General features: G+C 40.1%; 2 protein-coding genes across 5 annotated transcripts in view; one reads left to right on the plus strand and one right to left on the minus strand.

The window, feature by feature from the left end:
• Positions 1-1,259: 1,259 nt before the first annotated feature.
• Positions 1,260-4,404, minus strand: LOC117207329. Of its 2 annotated transcripts, XM_033447429.1 has the most exons (3): positions 4,123-4,404; positions 3,699-4,021; positions 1,260-3,099 (listed from the first exon to the last, which is right to left on the minus strand). In XM_033447429.1, the coding sequence occupies exons 1-3, from the start codon at positions 4,161-4,163 to the stop codon at positions 3,062-3,064; spliced, it is 402 nt and encodes a 133-aa protein (XP_033303320.1). In that variant the 5' UTR covers positions 4,164-4,404; the 3' UTR covers positions 1,260-3,061. The 2 variants fall into 2 exon arrangements, with proteins under 2 accessions (XP_033303320.1, XP_033303311.1); XM_033447420.1 differs by lacking the exon at positions 1,260-3,099 and having other exon boundaries at positions 3,441-4,021.
• Positions 4,405-5,850: 1,446 nt separating this feature from the next.
• The window catches only part of LOC117205607 (protein lozenge-like), a 37,251-nt gene continuing 26,445 nt past the window's right edge, over positions 5,851-16,656 (plus strand). The window contains exons 1-4 of one of the 3 annotated variants that reach the window (XM_033444219.1): positions 5,851-6,226; positions 6,308-6,953; positions 7,909-8,139; positions 13,576-13,689. In XM_033444219.1, the coding sequence (XP_033300110.1) occupies positions 6,698-6,953; positions 7,909-8,139; positions 13,576-13,689 (601 nt within the window). In that variant the 5' untranslated portion in view covers positions 5,851-6,226; positions 6,308-6,697. Of the gene's footprint in view, positions 6,954-7,908; positions 8,140-13,575; positions 13,690-16,656 lie in introns of all 3 variants that reach the window. The other 2 variants (XM_033444210.1, XM_033444226.1) reach the window with 2 other exon arrangements.

Below are 16,656 nucleotides of genomic sequence, written 5' to 3' on the forward strand. Positions count from 1 at the left end.
TATCCTCTCATTCGTTTCATACGACAGAAGTCGAGATTTCGGCTTGTCATACCTATAATTATCATTCCCCTTTGCGTTATTTCCTCTTCGTCTATTTAATTTCCACCTTCTCACTACCTTCCTCCAAATATCAAATTTAGTTCAATTTACGTTTAAATCGACTCACGAATTTGAACTAATTATACTGCAAAAGAGAATGTATGCCAGAAGAGTAACGATATTTAAAGCGGAAAATTCGAAAATTGAAATAAATTTTCCATTGTAGGTATAATACATGCATTCATTATTACAAGGATACAGATATCTTTATTTTACACTCTTCGTATTCTTCTTAGAATTTTATGTGAAGTAATATGCAAGAGAATCACGAACACGATAACTATGAAAAAGAACAGCTGTCGGTGGAATTAAAAATATTACGATAATGATAATCATGCAGTCATTTGCCTTCTAAATCGACCACCCTCTTTCATAGGCCTGTTATATTCTTTGACTGCATCCCCTTCCTATAATCGCGTGGCCACCCTAGCGAGTATTATTAGCTGCACGCTTTGCAATTGGATTAACGGAAGCGGAATTGCATCGACGGAAACGGAAACGGCATGAATTGTTCCACATAGTCACGAAGGCCTACCACTTTTGCTTGTTTCATCTAATCGAAATACTTGCCAGTACCATGAGACAATTATCGTCGGATCACGATAATATTAAACTTTATTAAATCCAACATTAACAGTATCTTCCTCCTCTTCGTAAAGTTTGTAAAAACGATTATGTATTTCCAAAGTTCTATCTGTTATTAGGTTTCTGTTCTTTAAAAAGAACGAAGTCAATGATTTTTATTGAAATTTCTGTTGCCTAGTTTACAATATAATATCCAACATAATATTCATTGTTGTAAATTGTTACTAGAATATTCTTTCAATACTTCTACAATCTAATTCAAGGTATTGGATATTTCTCTTGCGAAAAGGTTTTACAGAGGTATAAACAAATTACTAACTTACTTAAGTGAAGCTGCGAAAGCTACCTCTATTAATTTTGTTATCTGTAACTCAAACAATCTAGAGCATCTAAGATATGCTTTATGATGAAACAGTTTATTCATAAAATTTCCAACGGCTGATAGTTTTTCAAGCAATGTTAATCGATTTTTTGTGAACTTTATGTTTTAATGATTAAATATACGTATATATATATATATATATATATATATATATATATATAATTAACTAGTATTTATGAGAATCCCCAAAATATAGTTGTAAATACACAAGTAAAATCAACCAGTCTAGTAGAATTAAAGCTGAATTTATTAGATTCTCCAAATGAAAGATGTATCGAATAAAATATACCTATATGCCTAACACCTAGGAATAAAACAAACGATGGTACCTATTCAGACGATCCGAGAGTGCGTGAACGTAAGAACGAAGGGAGAACGGGTCGAAGGAGCTAAGGGTCGCAGATTTGGGTTTTACAGAAGAGAGGAAGAGAGGTCGTCTAATCGCGTCCCTAGTCCTGATTTAGGGCGGGATTTTAATTACGAAGGGTCAGTAAGTGCGGCTGTCCACTTGCCGTAAGTATTCCTCCCTTATTTATAGTTCATTAGCTCGGCTTTTACGCAAAAGGCAGATTAACTTACGTCCGGTTGTACGATCCCTTTTCTCAGACAAAATTTAACCCCGTAAAAAGATCTTTACACAATATTAATAAAATTCTCTTCACTATCTTTCATAATAAAATTTAAAGTTTCCTATCTAGTTAACAAGATTCTGTTGAATTTAGGAAACCTCTACTTACGATCTCTTTCTATCTATTTTCCATTGAAACGAAATTCCATAGTTAAAGGAAGCAAATTTTCGTGGACAAATCTTCGGAAGATTATTTCGACATGTACATGATTAATGAGTTCAAACATATCGCATTAAGAATTCTTCGATTATCAAAGTTATCAGGAGAAAGCCCTTTTCACGAGACACTATTTTCTGAGAATCGAGTTGTCGATAAGTGTGTCTTACGAAGCCCTTCCGGTGGCGCTGGCCACCGGTATCGTTTCCAAGCGATGTCGCCATCCTGATAAAAAGCGTAAAAAATGTTTCTGCTTTCCCTCCGCCCATTAATCTGTTATCTCGCTTACCTCATAACGAGCTTTACAATCCGACGTTACTTCGAAAATATCGCACAATTCCTATATTTCATTTAATTAATTAACTACTAATTCATAGGATAAGTAACAATCGCTATCTTTTACATATCTATAACCACACGATTCGTACAATTTTCTGTTAAAAGAAATCTACTAACTACAACACAATGCTATCAAAGAAAATTTATTTCAAAAGATCTCATCTTAATTGATCATTAATTCACAAGACAAATAACAATGTCTAACTATTCCATCTATTAAGCATTCCTAACCACGAATTGAATTACCACATTATTTATACATTTTCTTATTAAAAGAAGCAAACTACCCAATTAAAAGAAAAAATCTCAACTTACAGATTAGAAAAATCAAGTAAAAAACAATGGGATTACATCATGGTCGAACAACCATAAACACACGTGACAACTGCGATAGATCTGGCCGGCGTCTTTCGCGTAAGTAATTGCGGTTTCACGACACGCAGACCCGATTTTTGCGGTAGATCGGTGTGAACCGACAAAACCGATCGGCGAGGTGTCCCTTGTCCGCGCTTCTCACTTTTAAAGACAGAGAGATAAGAAAACGCAGGTAAAATCGGCTACGGGTCGAAGCACCGTGCCACTTCCGAGGGGTTAATTACATTCTTGCGAGCCCCGCACGAACGAGTGAAACCGCATTTTGCTTCCTCGATTGCACTTTAGCAGACCACAGTGCAATAAACGGTAGCGTTGCGGGAACACGCCGACCGGAGACCTTTAAAGCGCCTTACACCATCTTTTCGCGTATGTATTCCGGGAAAATTCTTTCCAACTTCAACGAAGTTACGTATCAAGTAATATCGGTGCGTCGTCGGGCTGGATCGTTTGACTTCACCGGTTAACTTCAAAGGGTCAACGGTTATTTGATTACAGCTTACCCGAGTATTTTGTGGCAGTTCGGCGTTCTTGCAACTGGAAATTGAAAAGGATTGGTCAGATTATAGGATGTTGAAACGACATGGGAGAAATTTATGTACTTCATTGAACTGTAAAAGCTGTATACAAGACACATAGATAGTAATTTGATAGCTGATTTTCTTTAGAAGATGTAATAATAGAATCTTAAAGAATTTTCGAAATATGTAAAAATTATCAAATTATTACTGTAATCTATTATGATACATTATTCTAGAACTACCATTGCTTTTCAAATTGGGGTACCTACCTACGGATGACGAATCTAAATTTCTAGACTTGAATTTACTAGAAAGAAAGAATTTACTAGAAATTTTGAAGAATTTTCAAGATATACAAAGATCATCAAACTATTAGCATGATTTTAAACAATTTAGGAGAACAACCAGTGATTTTCAAATTGAAGCAAGGAGGAATATCTGAAGAGAACTCGTCCAAACCTAAACCCTATCAATTATCATTATCAGCCAACTTATATGTCTAGTAATAATGTTTGGCGTCTGTGTAGAAGGTAGATATCTGACCAAAGATACAATTCTACAAAGTTCCCGGTGGATTGAATCTTGCAATGGATATCAGAGGTAACAGCTTCCTACCTTGGTAGAGTAGAGACAGGTGGGGGGTCACCGAACAAAGTTCAAAAGAGAGTAAAAGAAACGACGGGGGAGAAAAGGAGGAGGTTGAAGGTGGCGGTGGTACGAAGGAACAAAATCCCGAGGGTGGGGCAAACGATCCACGATGCGGGAGAGTCCCACCCCCACCTGCTCCCGCGATCACAGGCTCCGCCTCCAGAAAGCCGCGTGACGTCACACAGACACTTGTTACGCCTTGCTGATACACTGGGTTGCCACTTGGATCTTGTAACCTGGAGAAGTCACTCTTTTCAACCCCTATGAGCGACTTTTGTCCAAGTTTCAAACTACAAAAATCAAGATCTTTTTATTATTCCGTTCGTTTTCGTCACTTGGGGTTTATACAATTCTACGATATATTGAAATAGGTATTAGAGATGTAACTCACTAACTTAGAAAAGCCACTTTTTTCCTATGATTAATTATCATCAGTTTTTAATGTATTCTCCAATTTATAAACATCAAAATATGTACTCTATTACTTCGTTCCCTTTCGCCAATGAGGTTTTATAGGGTTCTGTTTAATCTGGAAACATCAGAATAAAGGTTAGGTGGAAAGCAAGCCATGATGAAAAACATTTGAATTTCCCTCGCTTCCCAGAAAATTGAATAACTTTCCTGATAGTGCATGCGAATATTATCCTGTTACATACTAGGAATTATTAGAATCCCCGACTATTCGACTATCAATTATTTCAGAAAAGGATATGAGCGTTTAACGCCATTCAGCAAGATTACGAAATCGCGGGTGCTGAAAGCTTGGCCCGCTTTGAAAAAGAACATGATAACACACGGAGTTTTGATGATACTTCCTTCTTATCGATATTAGAACTAACTAAAAGACTATGTAGAGAAATGACTAATTAGCATGAATTAGTTCGACCATGTCAAATATTACATCAACGACATCTATATGTTTTATATATATTGGTACTACATGATTGGTCGAATCGGGTTTTGATCAGTTGCAAAATCGGGCTCACTAGCATATGCAAATATATTTATAAATGGATACAATTATAGATAGCAACTACGATGACACATGGGATTTTCCGTAAATTCGCTGTAACCATGAAACAGGTTGGATTTACCTTTCACGATATCGAAATGGCCTTCAATGTATCTTTTCTCCTGTACAGCTGATTAATATACTGTATCTCTGGATTTTTACACATTTTAAGGAACCTAAAAGTGAACGAATGGATACTGTTTTCAATTCTTTATGATTCAACTTTACTTCAAACTAACCTAATTACTGCATTGTTAAACTGAATGTGGATACCGTGGATACCAGTAATGCTTAATATTCTATGATCATACCTAAATGGTTTATGCGAAAGGTTAAACGAATGATCACTTTGTAACGCCACCTTAACGTGCACTTTACGATTCAACTTCATTTCGAGCTAACCTAAAGCTCACAGTGATAACACTCAGCACTCTTTTATATTAAATGATTTCTGTAATTCTTTTCTCAAAGCTACAATTATAATTTGGAACACTTACTTGTGCTGACTAAATTGTGCCAACGCCACTGACGCTTTCGATAATCGCAAGCAGTTCCTATTGAACGGCCTATAGATCGAAATCCTAGTTCCTTAGTGCGTGGCGCTACTTAACCTAATTTGCACGCCCTTATTCAATTTGATTAAATATACAAAATTAAATACACGTACTACGTTCAGCAATTACGTTGAATAACGTTATGTGTACATATATTAAAAAGTGATGGTGTTTTTAAATTTACCTTGGAATACACCATTATTCATGTCATCTTGCAACGAGTGAAAGTAAATCATTTGCTCCTAGAGAATCGAGCACTAATCGCATACTTCTATAACGAAACTAATTAACAGTTTGAGATATATTAAGATACTGAGTACATTAAAACCATTTGATCAAATGCAATCGATTACTAATTGATATGATCATTTGCCATGACTAACACAATTTCCCAGTAGTTGAACAATGCAACATATTCGCCGGAAACTAGCGAAAAACTCTTCGCGTGAGAAAATAGACTGCGCATAAATAAGCCGAGAAATATGAAAACGCGAACACTGGCCAGAAAACGAGTGCACTCGATCAGAGGGCGGGCGATCTAACAGTGGGGATATGGAAGAGAGGAGGCGCGGCGGGAGGATGATGTCGACGGTGGGGAGCTTTGGAATTGCAAGGCTTAGGCCGTCCCGGGCCGCTTACGCGGAACACGCGGCTGAAGCCGCGCCGCCGGCATTACGTCGCGCACCGTCGACCGCGACTGACGTTCCTGTAATTGTGTTTCATTCCCAACCTCTATTTCGATGTACTGTGTTTTCTCGAATCTACAAACGAGCCTCGTCAACAATCGTGTCTGCACATAGTATCGAATCTTTGTCGCGAAACAAAAGTGAAAGCTTCTCATTTAAGCTGTCATTAGACCAACTGGTGTCAGAGGTTCGGAAACCTCGGCGTACCTCGCGTCCAGCAACCTGTAGGAGCCTCCAATCCGGGTAAAAACGTGTTACGTCATCAATAAGTGATCGTATAGTTTAATAATAAATCCTTAATAGATCGTGCATCGATCTCTGTAGTGACACCTCGCGGACTAAAAGTGCAATAGAGGGGAGAAACAGTTTCTGATTGGAGGTGTTACGTTGTTATTCGATAAATATTGTCATGGCGTTGGCGGGAAACGAGTAAGTTTAAGAGCTGTCGTTATGGAACTCGGAGAAATTTCGAGAACGCCGACAATACTTCGTACGTATTATAAGATACGATGAATGTGTCGGTAAGTATCCTGGATATCCATCGTGTGGACCAGAAGTGGAGAAGCAGCTGCTGGAGGAGGAGTTACTGGTAGCAGCCAGGAAGTAGATAGCAGGCTCCGGTGGAGTGTATAGATCGAGGAGGCAAGTGAAGTCACGACGTCTTGCCCGGAGGGTGCGTGCTTGGGCGACGAGGGGCGGCTACTGGCCGATGGGATGCATCTACCGGTGGGTTCCGTGGGCTGCGGGGAGAATTACGCCACCGTTGGATCCCACGAAGGCGCCGGCCCGTGCGGCCCCTCACTGGCGCCTCTCCAGGGGGTGAACACCAGGTACCAGCAGGCCGACGACGCCGACGCCGGGGGAGGAGGTGGCGAGATGAGCGAGGGTGCCGCCGTCGGCGAGCTGTGGTGGACCGAGAGACTCGTCGGCGAGGCACAGGCTGAACACCCTGGCGAATTAGTTCGAACAGGTTCGTAATATTTCTAACATTGAAATTAGTCTGTCTTTAATCGTTTATGGAAACTTTGTAAATTTATTACGGTATATTTGTAGTGACTGAAGTAATTTGTTTGTGAGGATGTATGGATGAATGTGAATATTCATATTGTTTGTAAACTAGGATTACTAGGTTAGTAAAATTGTCTGGTTCGTTTGTATAGATTTACATTAATATGTAATGTGTTTTTGAAGATTTAAATGATTTGTTTGTAAAGTATATGGATAAAGGTTTCTGTTGTTCCTTTCTTTCTGCACTTTTGAGTCCTTTCCTATACAAGTTTTATAGTTTACTCGGTGAAAGGTGCGTGTTCGTCGTCGGTGGTCACCAATGTGTAGGAGGTTGAATGATGAGATTACTAGTAGATGAAATCGTTAATGTATTTAAAATTGTCAGTACAAAGTCCTAGTCGCGAAACGGCGTGTATAAAATCGTTTGGTCGCAGTTTATAATAATCCGTTTGCGATCGCGTCCGTTTATTTATAGTAGTCGGGGGGGAAGTCGGAAGATTCAAATTTGTCTTTGTTTTACGGTTACATGTAGCGGAGTTTTCTATATGCAGTTTTCTATAAAATTTTCTATATGCAGTTGGTGAAATATCAGGTTAGTAAAAAATTATAATGTTTCTACGTAGATTCTTAGTCATATTAATCATATTTTAGAAGAAGACAAGAATAATGTTTGTACAAGTATACAATTAAATATGGCGGCCGAGAATAGAGTTAGATGAATTAAATTTAAGAACGTAAAAATCTTTATATAATCGTAAAATATCATTTTTCCCAAATATTAATTTAGAATATTCATTAGAAAAGTACGTAAAGTAATGCTTGTTACAAAAATTTAATTGCATCTGAAGGAACAGAACCAATTCTATTCCGCCTGTCTCTACAGCAAAGACACTAATTGCTTTTATAATTTTTTGCAGGATCTCCGTATTTTCTATGCAGTCAACTGCCAACTCACTGGCGGTCCAACAAGACGCTTCCGGTGGCGTTCAAAGTTGTCGCCCTGGGCGAAGTCGTCGATGGAACTCTAGTGACAGTGCGAGCGGGTAACGATGAGAACTGTTGCGCCGAACTAAGGAATTCCACTACCTTGATGAAGAACCAAGTCGCCAAGTTCAATGACTTGAGGTTCGTTGGGAGAAGCGGCAGGGGTGAGTCTCTTAAACAGTTCTCTCGGTTCTCATCCTTTTTTTCAAATACATACATGAGACATAACCTAACCTTTATCACGCCATTAGATTTCATAGTGATATAAAAATGAAATTAATATCTCGTATCTCTAAATGTAAACTGCTGACATTATAATGTTATACCTGAAATATCTAAACTAAAATCATGTATGTCTAAATGAAAACGTTTTTTAAGATTCTACATTAAAAAAACACAACGGTTAGATTTGAAGATATAGATCAATGATTGAAGATAAATGATCAAAGCTCGAAGCAACTGATTAAACGAGCCAATAGAGAGAGTTAGTTTTGAGGTTTCGAGTGTCATCGTCAGTGGCAGTTTGCTTTGTAAGTCGTTGAAAAAGCAGCCAGTAAATTATCTGCACGAGAGAGGCATGTACCGTGATTTCGAACCCCCTAAAAGCACGGTTATTGTAATCATCATCGTCATCAACTGGCCTCAACCCCGCTTGACTCGTCTCTCGCTTTTAAACCCTCCGCATCCGCGAGTTCCCTCGCATCCCGCTGCCCCCAGAGTCATTACTCGATGTCCGCCGGTAGCCCCGACCTAGCATCCGAAACAACTGGCCGTTAATCAGAAATCATCGTCCGTCGGCCAGAGAGAAAGAGGCTAAGTCTCGAAAATCAGGCAAATCCGATCAATGTTCCTACCTTGTTTCTGTAAAACACAAATATAAATTTCTTTATTTTTTAGTTTTAAGTTTATTTATATTACTAATTTACTTTACACTTAGTTTCTTTAGTTAATATGCCTCAAAAGTTAATCGCAAGGCTTTCTGAAACGGATGTATTGGTTTATGACGCAAAACTTTCTATTTCAAAAGCAATATTAAGAAAGATTGTAATTAATATTATACAGTTATATGACAATGTTTATTTGCCGTACTGTTTTCGTTTACTTGTCAGACCTTTACACCTAACATTATTTCAGATTCCTTTAAGTATCTTATTTATACAAAGTGAATAATCTATCCAGAAACTTTTGCACATAACTTTAGATGTCGAATGTATTTTCTAATCATATAGTAGATTTATTATAAAATTTTTATATACATATTTCGTAAGCATGAAGAGAATTCCTTAAGAAGCGTTACTGTATCAATCGAAGCGTAGTTAATATTAAAAAAGTAAAACTAAAGCTTTCAACGCAATTTACTCAGTTAATAATTTTATCTTCGAATCCCTTTTTTGAAAAGCGCCTCGATTAAAGCAGGCAGAAACGAATAGTCTGAGAGTTAATTAGAAATGTTAAATATCTTCTTTACCGTTTGCACTTTATGTTAGTTAATTCGCTGTTTGGAAAACCGCAGTTGTTAAACTGCTTTAAAAGGTATAGATTAAGCTTCAATGCGGAAATTAAATCGTGTCAGCCGCGAACAAAGTTACACGTATCACGGGAACCGAGCTTTTAATAAATGATTGTCGAATGAATTGATCGTCCGGTAGCTTTTTAAATAATCCGTTTTTACGCCGATTAAGTCGCAGATTTCAGGGACGCGCGTGTACGTAGATCGGGCGACGATTATCTACGGACCAGCAGGTAAACTCATCGGGTTCTACAAATGCATTTTGCACCCCACGCACCGTACGATGCATTTATGAATTAACGAGCCGGACTGCTCGCGCTCGAGCTGTACGCCCGTCGATAGCATCATCTATGTTTCATTCGATTTCATCATGAAGTGCAGGGTCAGCGAGGTTCCATCCACCTCCTGACACCGGACACGCTATCCCCGAAATCAATTAGCGAAAGGGACACGTCCCTCGCCGGAATCCTTCGATCCCTTTGTCTAGTTTTTGGTATTTTTTTTCACTATCTCTCCTCGATAATCCGTAATACTCAATTTCGACGATTGACCAAACCACCCTCGTACCGGCCGCGACCGGCCAGTCTACCTACCCTCCTATCATCGAGGTTTTGTTTCCGCGACTTATTAATTTGATTGAATCCTACCGCACCGCTCCGATCTCCCCTCTCGATATTGCCGATTCGTCCAAGGAATTCGACGGAAAATTCGGAAGCGTCGAGCTTGAAATTTTCTCGTACATGAATATTAAGAATTCATCAAACCGAATCAAACGTGACCACCGTAGTCTGGCCAGACTAGATCGACTAATAATATATTCTAACAACAAAACGAAGTAACTACAACAAATCTTATCTAAAAGAAACATAAAATATACAAGATCAACGTTGTTGAAAGAGTTAAAGGAAGCAAGAGACTAGTAAGATGTTTGCAATTATCACCTTCCGTGAAGGTACGATATTTCTTCAGAGGATCGTAAACGAAAGGAAAGAGAGGTGGCTGGTAGCGCCGGATCAAAGAGAGGGGCTACAGAGGTTGAAACGGGCGTTCCATCATCGTCGGGACCGAGGCAGCCCCGTGCCTATAATTAGTAATATACCGCAGTCTATATCGACACGGCTGAAATTACCACCGATAGTAATTATTTGACAATTGCAGAGACATCCTGTTGCGAGACTCGGGACCTTCGTCCCCGTTCCACCGAACCCTTCGCTTTTCCATCCCAGCTCCTGGCTCTCCCACTTGGAGAGAGAGTAGCTACCTAGCCCTACGCGAGAGAGACCTCGTCTCTCTGCTCTCCCTTCCCCCTCCCTCCACCTCGGTGCCACGAGTATTAACGGACGGTTTCGAGTGGTTTCGGATGGTTGTGTGGGCGGTTTGGGATGGCGTTCATCTCATCCTCGGCACCGTTGGAAACGCACCGACACATCGAAGCGAGCCGGAGTCGCGCTGGATAACCGGCGATGTGGTGCACGTTATATAGGTGGCACATACGCGTGGCCCGGTTTTGTCTGTCGGTCTGTCCGTCCGTCGTTCGCGAATGCACAGCCTGGGTGTCCTGTCTCTGCAGATGACCGTTCCCATCATCGAGTATTAACCGCAGGTCCGGCCATCGGTGGGGGAAATCGGCCGTGCGGCATTATTAGCCCCAAATGCGATGGACTCGGACGATGGAGGGAAAGGGGCATTCGGGTGTCGTGCGCGGATTCCCTTCCTATCATCGCTTACGATATCGCTTCGGTCAGCTTCCGATACTTTTCACGCTTTTTTTTCACCCTTTTACATTCAACCCTCTTCTACTTTCTTATAATGGCATCCTTTTGCAACCATCTGGATTTTGTAAATTATACATTGAAATTAAATGGCGTTCTTCGAGCCCAAGGCGTATCCTTGAATACAAAATCGTAGGAACGTCGAAACTTTCTGTAGTGTCCAGCATAACAACGAGCGCTTTACTGTCTAGACAAATTTGCTACATTTACAACCGTCGAAAAAATTGTATTTCCTGTCCGATCCATCAACGACGAACGTTGTCATGCAGGCCGCGGTAAGAGCGAAAAGACAGACGTAACGGCGCGCGAATGCGATCGATGCGGCTAATCGATTTTAAAGCGAAAGCCAGAAAGAGGAACCGCGACACGCGCGATTTTTGGTGTTCTGAAACGAGCCACTTTGCGCTGGACCGAAACGATGACGATAACAAGGATGCAATGACGGGCGCGAGAGCGACAGCATCGCGGGCTCAGGGGCTGCAATGGGGGCAAAAGGGGTGGAGGGTGAGCGGCTGCACGCGGGGGAGAGGGCATGCTATAACTAGGATATAACGCCGTGCCTCTCTGCAGTCAGTTGCAGCTCCCGGGGGTGGCGGGGTTGGGGGTGTTTGATGCCGGTTATCATGTTGACAGACACAGCGAGGTGGACCAGGGTGCACCAAGGGGAGACAATTACAAATCGTTGACGTTTACGCCAACACAAACGACTATATGTCCGCGACACGTTAGATATCCTCTCTTTAACGCAAACGAAGGGCCTTCTTCGTATTTTCTCGGGTGTTTGTCGAATTTCATGGCCCAGATCTTCTTCCAGTTCCATTTAGATGTCGATGGTTTGGCAGATCGCAGAATTCTTTTCTTGAAACTTTGAATTTCTACGGAAGGAAAACATTGATGTTAAGTCATGTTCTTAATTTTTTACGCGAGAGTAACTCTAAATTTCAGTACGTTGTATGTCGATCCATCGCATGTCTTAAAAATTATCTCCTTATTTTTTATCAATAACAAAAGATTGAAAGCTATCAATATTTACAGGTACCTTTGATCATGACAGCCGTGTTTCATGTATCCGTGTTCCAGTATCAATGAAATTTCCAAATGTTTTATATAACATACATGATATTACACGTGAACATTGGCTGTATTAATTGTTCAAATACGTTCGCGAGCCACTGTTTATCGTATTAAAATTTATATTTTTAGTCATAAAAGTAATATTAAAATCGGAAAATGAACCAATAATGGGCTTCTTCTCTTATCACCTTTATTTTTTATCCCAGACTGAATTGCAACAAGACGATCAACACCTCCTTCCTATAAAGGCAATCTATTTTTAAGTGGACCGTGCCGACACAAAGTAACTCGAGAAGAACCACGGCTATAATCCAGTTGACTTTAGCATCCGAAAAAGACAAGGGGTTGTTTCGTTGGAACAGGCAGCGAATTACCAAATGCATATTAGCGTGCGATGGGCCGTTTAAGAAAGTGTAGTCAATCTCCGCGACGGACGTTTATGGAGAGGGAATTAATATACCGGACCTTCAACTTCGAGACCTTCGTCGGTGATATATGCACACTGGTGCTCCACCCCCGGAACGTCCTTTTCTCTCCCGCTTTAGAGTCTGCGCGCTCTAAGAAACTCGCGGTCTCTCGAAACCTAATGGACGTGGATGTAATTGCGGTACGAAATCGTAAAGTATTTAGATCGAGATTCGCTCGTGGCACCACTGACCACAGAATATAGGTCTGTCGCGAATTTGTTTGCAACTCGATAGGTAATAAATTCCTCTTCTAACTAGAAATGTTATTACTTCTTATTACACAATGTATATTATACAAAATTTAATTCGTTAGAATACAAGAAATATTATTCGAACGTTTCAGTAAATTTACATTTCGATCGATAATTAATTGTTCTTCTAACTAGGCCTCTAACAAACTTCTAACAAAAAGATTCATTCAGTATCTTCTTGTCTATAAGATTTCTTTAACTGTGAAATTCGATTGGTGATAAATTTCTCTTCTAAACAGATATTTTATTGTTTCTTTTATATAAAGAATCATTCTCTTGTATTGAAAATGTCCTGTCTGCCATTTCGAAACCGAGGTTTTATTATTTTCCTTGTGCCATCTTTACTTTGCTCCGTTCAATTTAAAATATTTAGCTACAGCCTGTAAAACTGAACAGGATCCTAGCTACATATGTAATAACGATATATCTTTACAAAGGAGTAGTACTTAACTTGATACTTTATTTTTAACTAAGGGAGGTACATATATATATCGTTCTTTTATCATATTCGATTTTTCTGTTTTAGGAAAAAGTTTCAGCATCACGATTACTGTATCAACGACACCACCCCAAGTGGCTACGTATACGAGAGCCATCAAGGTGACCGTCGATGGACCCAGAGAACCGCGCTCCAAAACGAGTGAGTAGATCAAACACTTTCCATTCTCTGGTAGGCCGTGGATCGCGAGATCTATCCGCGGCCACCGGCTGCTACTATCCGTGGATTCCCTGAAAATGTACCGATAATTCAACGAAAGTCCCTATACGCGGTAATGGGAAGTCATTACCGAGCAGATGGTGCGCGATGATGCAGTGGTCGACGTGCGTACCGCGCGTATGCGTGTTTTGGGTTAGCTATTCACCAAGCTGTACTACATAGACAATGCTTTTACCAGCACACTGCCGCGTGAAAAGTAATCCACTTACCGTAATATACTATGAAAACCTCGAAAAATATCCGTTAATTATCGATGCTTGACCATGCTTAATAACGGTGTCGTATGATGCGTATTTGCGATACCGGCTTGATATACAAATAACTGAAACCATCGTTCAATACGCTGTATTCATAGCCTTTTTAGAATTTGGAAAGAAGAAGGGCTAGCTTGACATTTTTCCAGATATCCTTTATGAAACTTGTCTTAATCGAGCGAAGATTAATTCACGAGTTGATGCATTTTTGTTTAGTTTGAGGGAATGCAGGGAACATTGGTACGTTTTAAGAAACACTATGAAATCCTCCAAAGGAAAATCATATGCCTCTTTAAGTTTGAAAAAAAGGAAGAAAATTACTGGGAAATCTTTGCAGATATTCTATAGGTATAAAAAATTACGTTAATCGAGCGAACATTAATTGAGAAGTTCCTGATGCGTTGCTCTCACTTTGACATCTGCGGAGCAGAGAAACGTACGTACACATATTGAATATTCGGAAACCACGGAGACAACTGGAACGGTGAAAAGCAGGAAAACAATGATTATTCCTGCAATTATTTGAAAATAATTTCGTTGAATCTGGAAATATTCAAACTTCAGCAGTTTTTGATTATCCATTATCGGTTTCACATAATGGTTCCACAAAATGTAAATTTATTTCCATAAATATTTTTCGATGATGCTCTCGTCGACGGGCGGAGGGAGAGAGAGAGAGAGAGAGAGAGAGAGAAATTCAAAAAATACAGAACGATTGTTCCAGCTTAAGCGAGTGCCACCAATTTCAGGCTTCCATCCGTAGAAAAAAATGCCTGTTATTTCGATATCAGATTAATAGCCGCTGCGGAGTCGACCACGAATACGGCAGCTTTTTGCGGACGTTTCGCATTTGTTGTATAAAGTATTGATAGGCGTAGGACGATGCGTGCCCGTCGGTCTCGCAGATTTTTTTTTCACCGCTGTTGTTTTTCGAAATGGTCCAGCGTGATTGATTTTTCTAACGTTTTTATAGCTCGCTCACGTTCTGCCGGTCAATCGATATAGCACTAAGCGTCGAAATCTATAATACTCGTGAAATTTTCTGTAGAGGCATACAATTTTCACAATCGAAGTTATTTAGGATTTGACTTTCGTCAGATTCGAAGACAGGATAGAATTTTCAACTATTTATCTGTTAATATATAAAAACTGACAGTTCTCTGTACGCGCTCGACATGTTTGATCGCATGTATTTCGGCCGGGAAAAGTCAAAACAAGCAAATTGATGTTTTTTTTCGTTGTTTTAACGAGTAACCTATGGAAATCAACGGAATATCAAAAAATCATTTATGGAAACAAAAAACGTAAATTATACGTAGATATTCGAGCTTAATTTCTCAAATAGATTCTATCATAGATACTCTGTTTAATTTTTAAGACCAATTAGACGATTTAATATACGAGTGATCGTCAACTTTTTTCTCTAGTTTTTATAAATCCAAACTTCTTCAGTTTAAGAAGATAATCGACTTTTATGGCAAACAAACTGCTTCGATATCAGAAATCATCCACCGAAGACTAAAAAAATTAAATACCTGCTTAAAGATCACCGATTTCTGCTGGAGCTTTTACAGATCCAAGTGGATGATTGGACAAAACAGAAACAATTTGACAATTCTGAAACCATCAATCTCTTCTTTACTTCTCAGAGATCCAAGCTTCCTCAGCTGAAGCGCTTAATCGACTGTTTGAATAGCATCATCCAGAGAATAGACAGACGCGCGACGCGTGAAAACTATTCCAGACGGCAATCGCCGGTCGGACTCCGTGGCGGATGAAAGGAATCGGCTTCGAGACAGGACACGCATCACGACATATTGCATACACGAGTTTTGGGCAGCGATGGCGTGGCTCCTCCTGGCCCTGGCACGCACCAGGGACAATCTATGTAACAACCAGCGTACGAGCGCCGTCGGGCAAAACAACCGGCGCTTTCATTGTCCTCGCAACGATGCGAAGCGCGCCGCTCCGCAGACACCTGCCGGCTATCATTATTGCGTGGATAATCGTGAGCTTTTTGTTATCGAAAATCACCACCCCTGCCCGCCCCGTTTTTCGGCTTTGGTCCCTCTTTTTCCCGTCTCGCCTCGACCGGCTGTTTCGCTGGTAATCGTGCAATTTCTGTAATTCGCCGGCCCGTCAGCGCGTGTAAATACTGCAAACGCGGCTACCGTGGCCTGGAACGACACGTAACCGGATTAACGGACTTCCAAGGCTGCGACAGCCTGACCAGAACCGTTTGAACGCGTTAGGAACGCGTTTGAGAAAGGAAGTTGGCAAGAATTTTACCACCGTACTTCCTTAGGAGAAGATTAAAAATTTCCTCTCGTTCTATCTAGGAAATTTCTTAATGTATACGTTATTTTCAAAGAAACTACGAACCACGAACTGTGACAGCTTCATTCTAACAATCGCTCCGTTCTGAAAATAATAATTCTTGTAAATCTGGAGTAAGGAAAGCAAATAGTCGTTAGTTACACAACCTTCGTATCTTCCCTAACAATTTCTATTCGAGTATCGATGCTTAGAGCTGTATTACTCTCCTATCGATATACCATACAGGCTGATGGTAAGAGAACTTACGTCGATGACAATGTAAAGTATCATTAGACTAGTTTCTCATTCTGATTCCTCC

The sequence above is a fragment of the Bombus bifarius genome, unplaced genomic scaffold (genome assembly GCF_011952205.1).
Source record: "Bombus bifarius isolate JDL3187 unplaced genomic scaffold, Bbif_JDL3187 scf7180000007966, whole genome shotgun sequence".
NCBI lineage: Eukaryota > Metazoa > Arthropoda > Insecta > Hymenoptera > Apidae > Bombus > Bombus bifarius.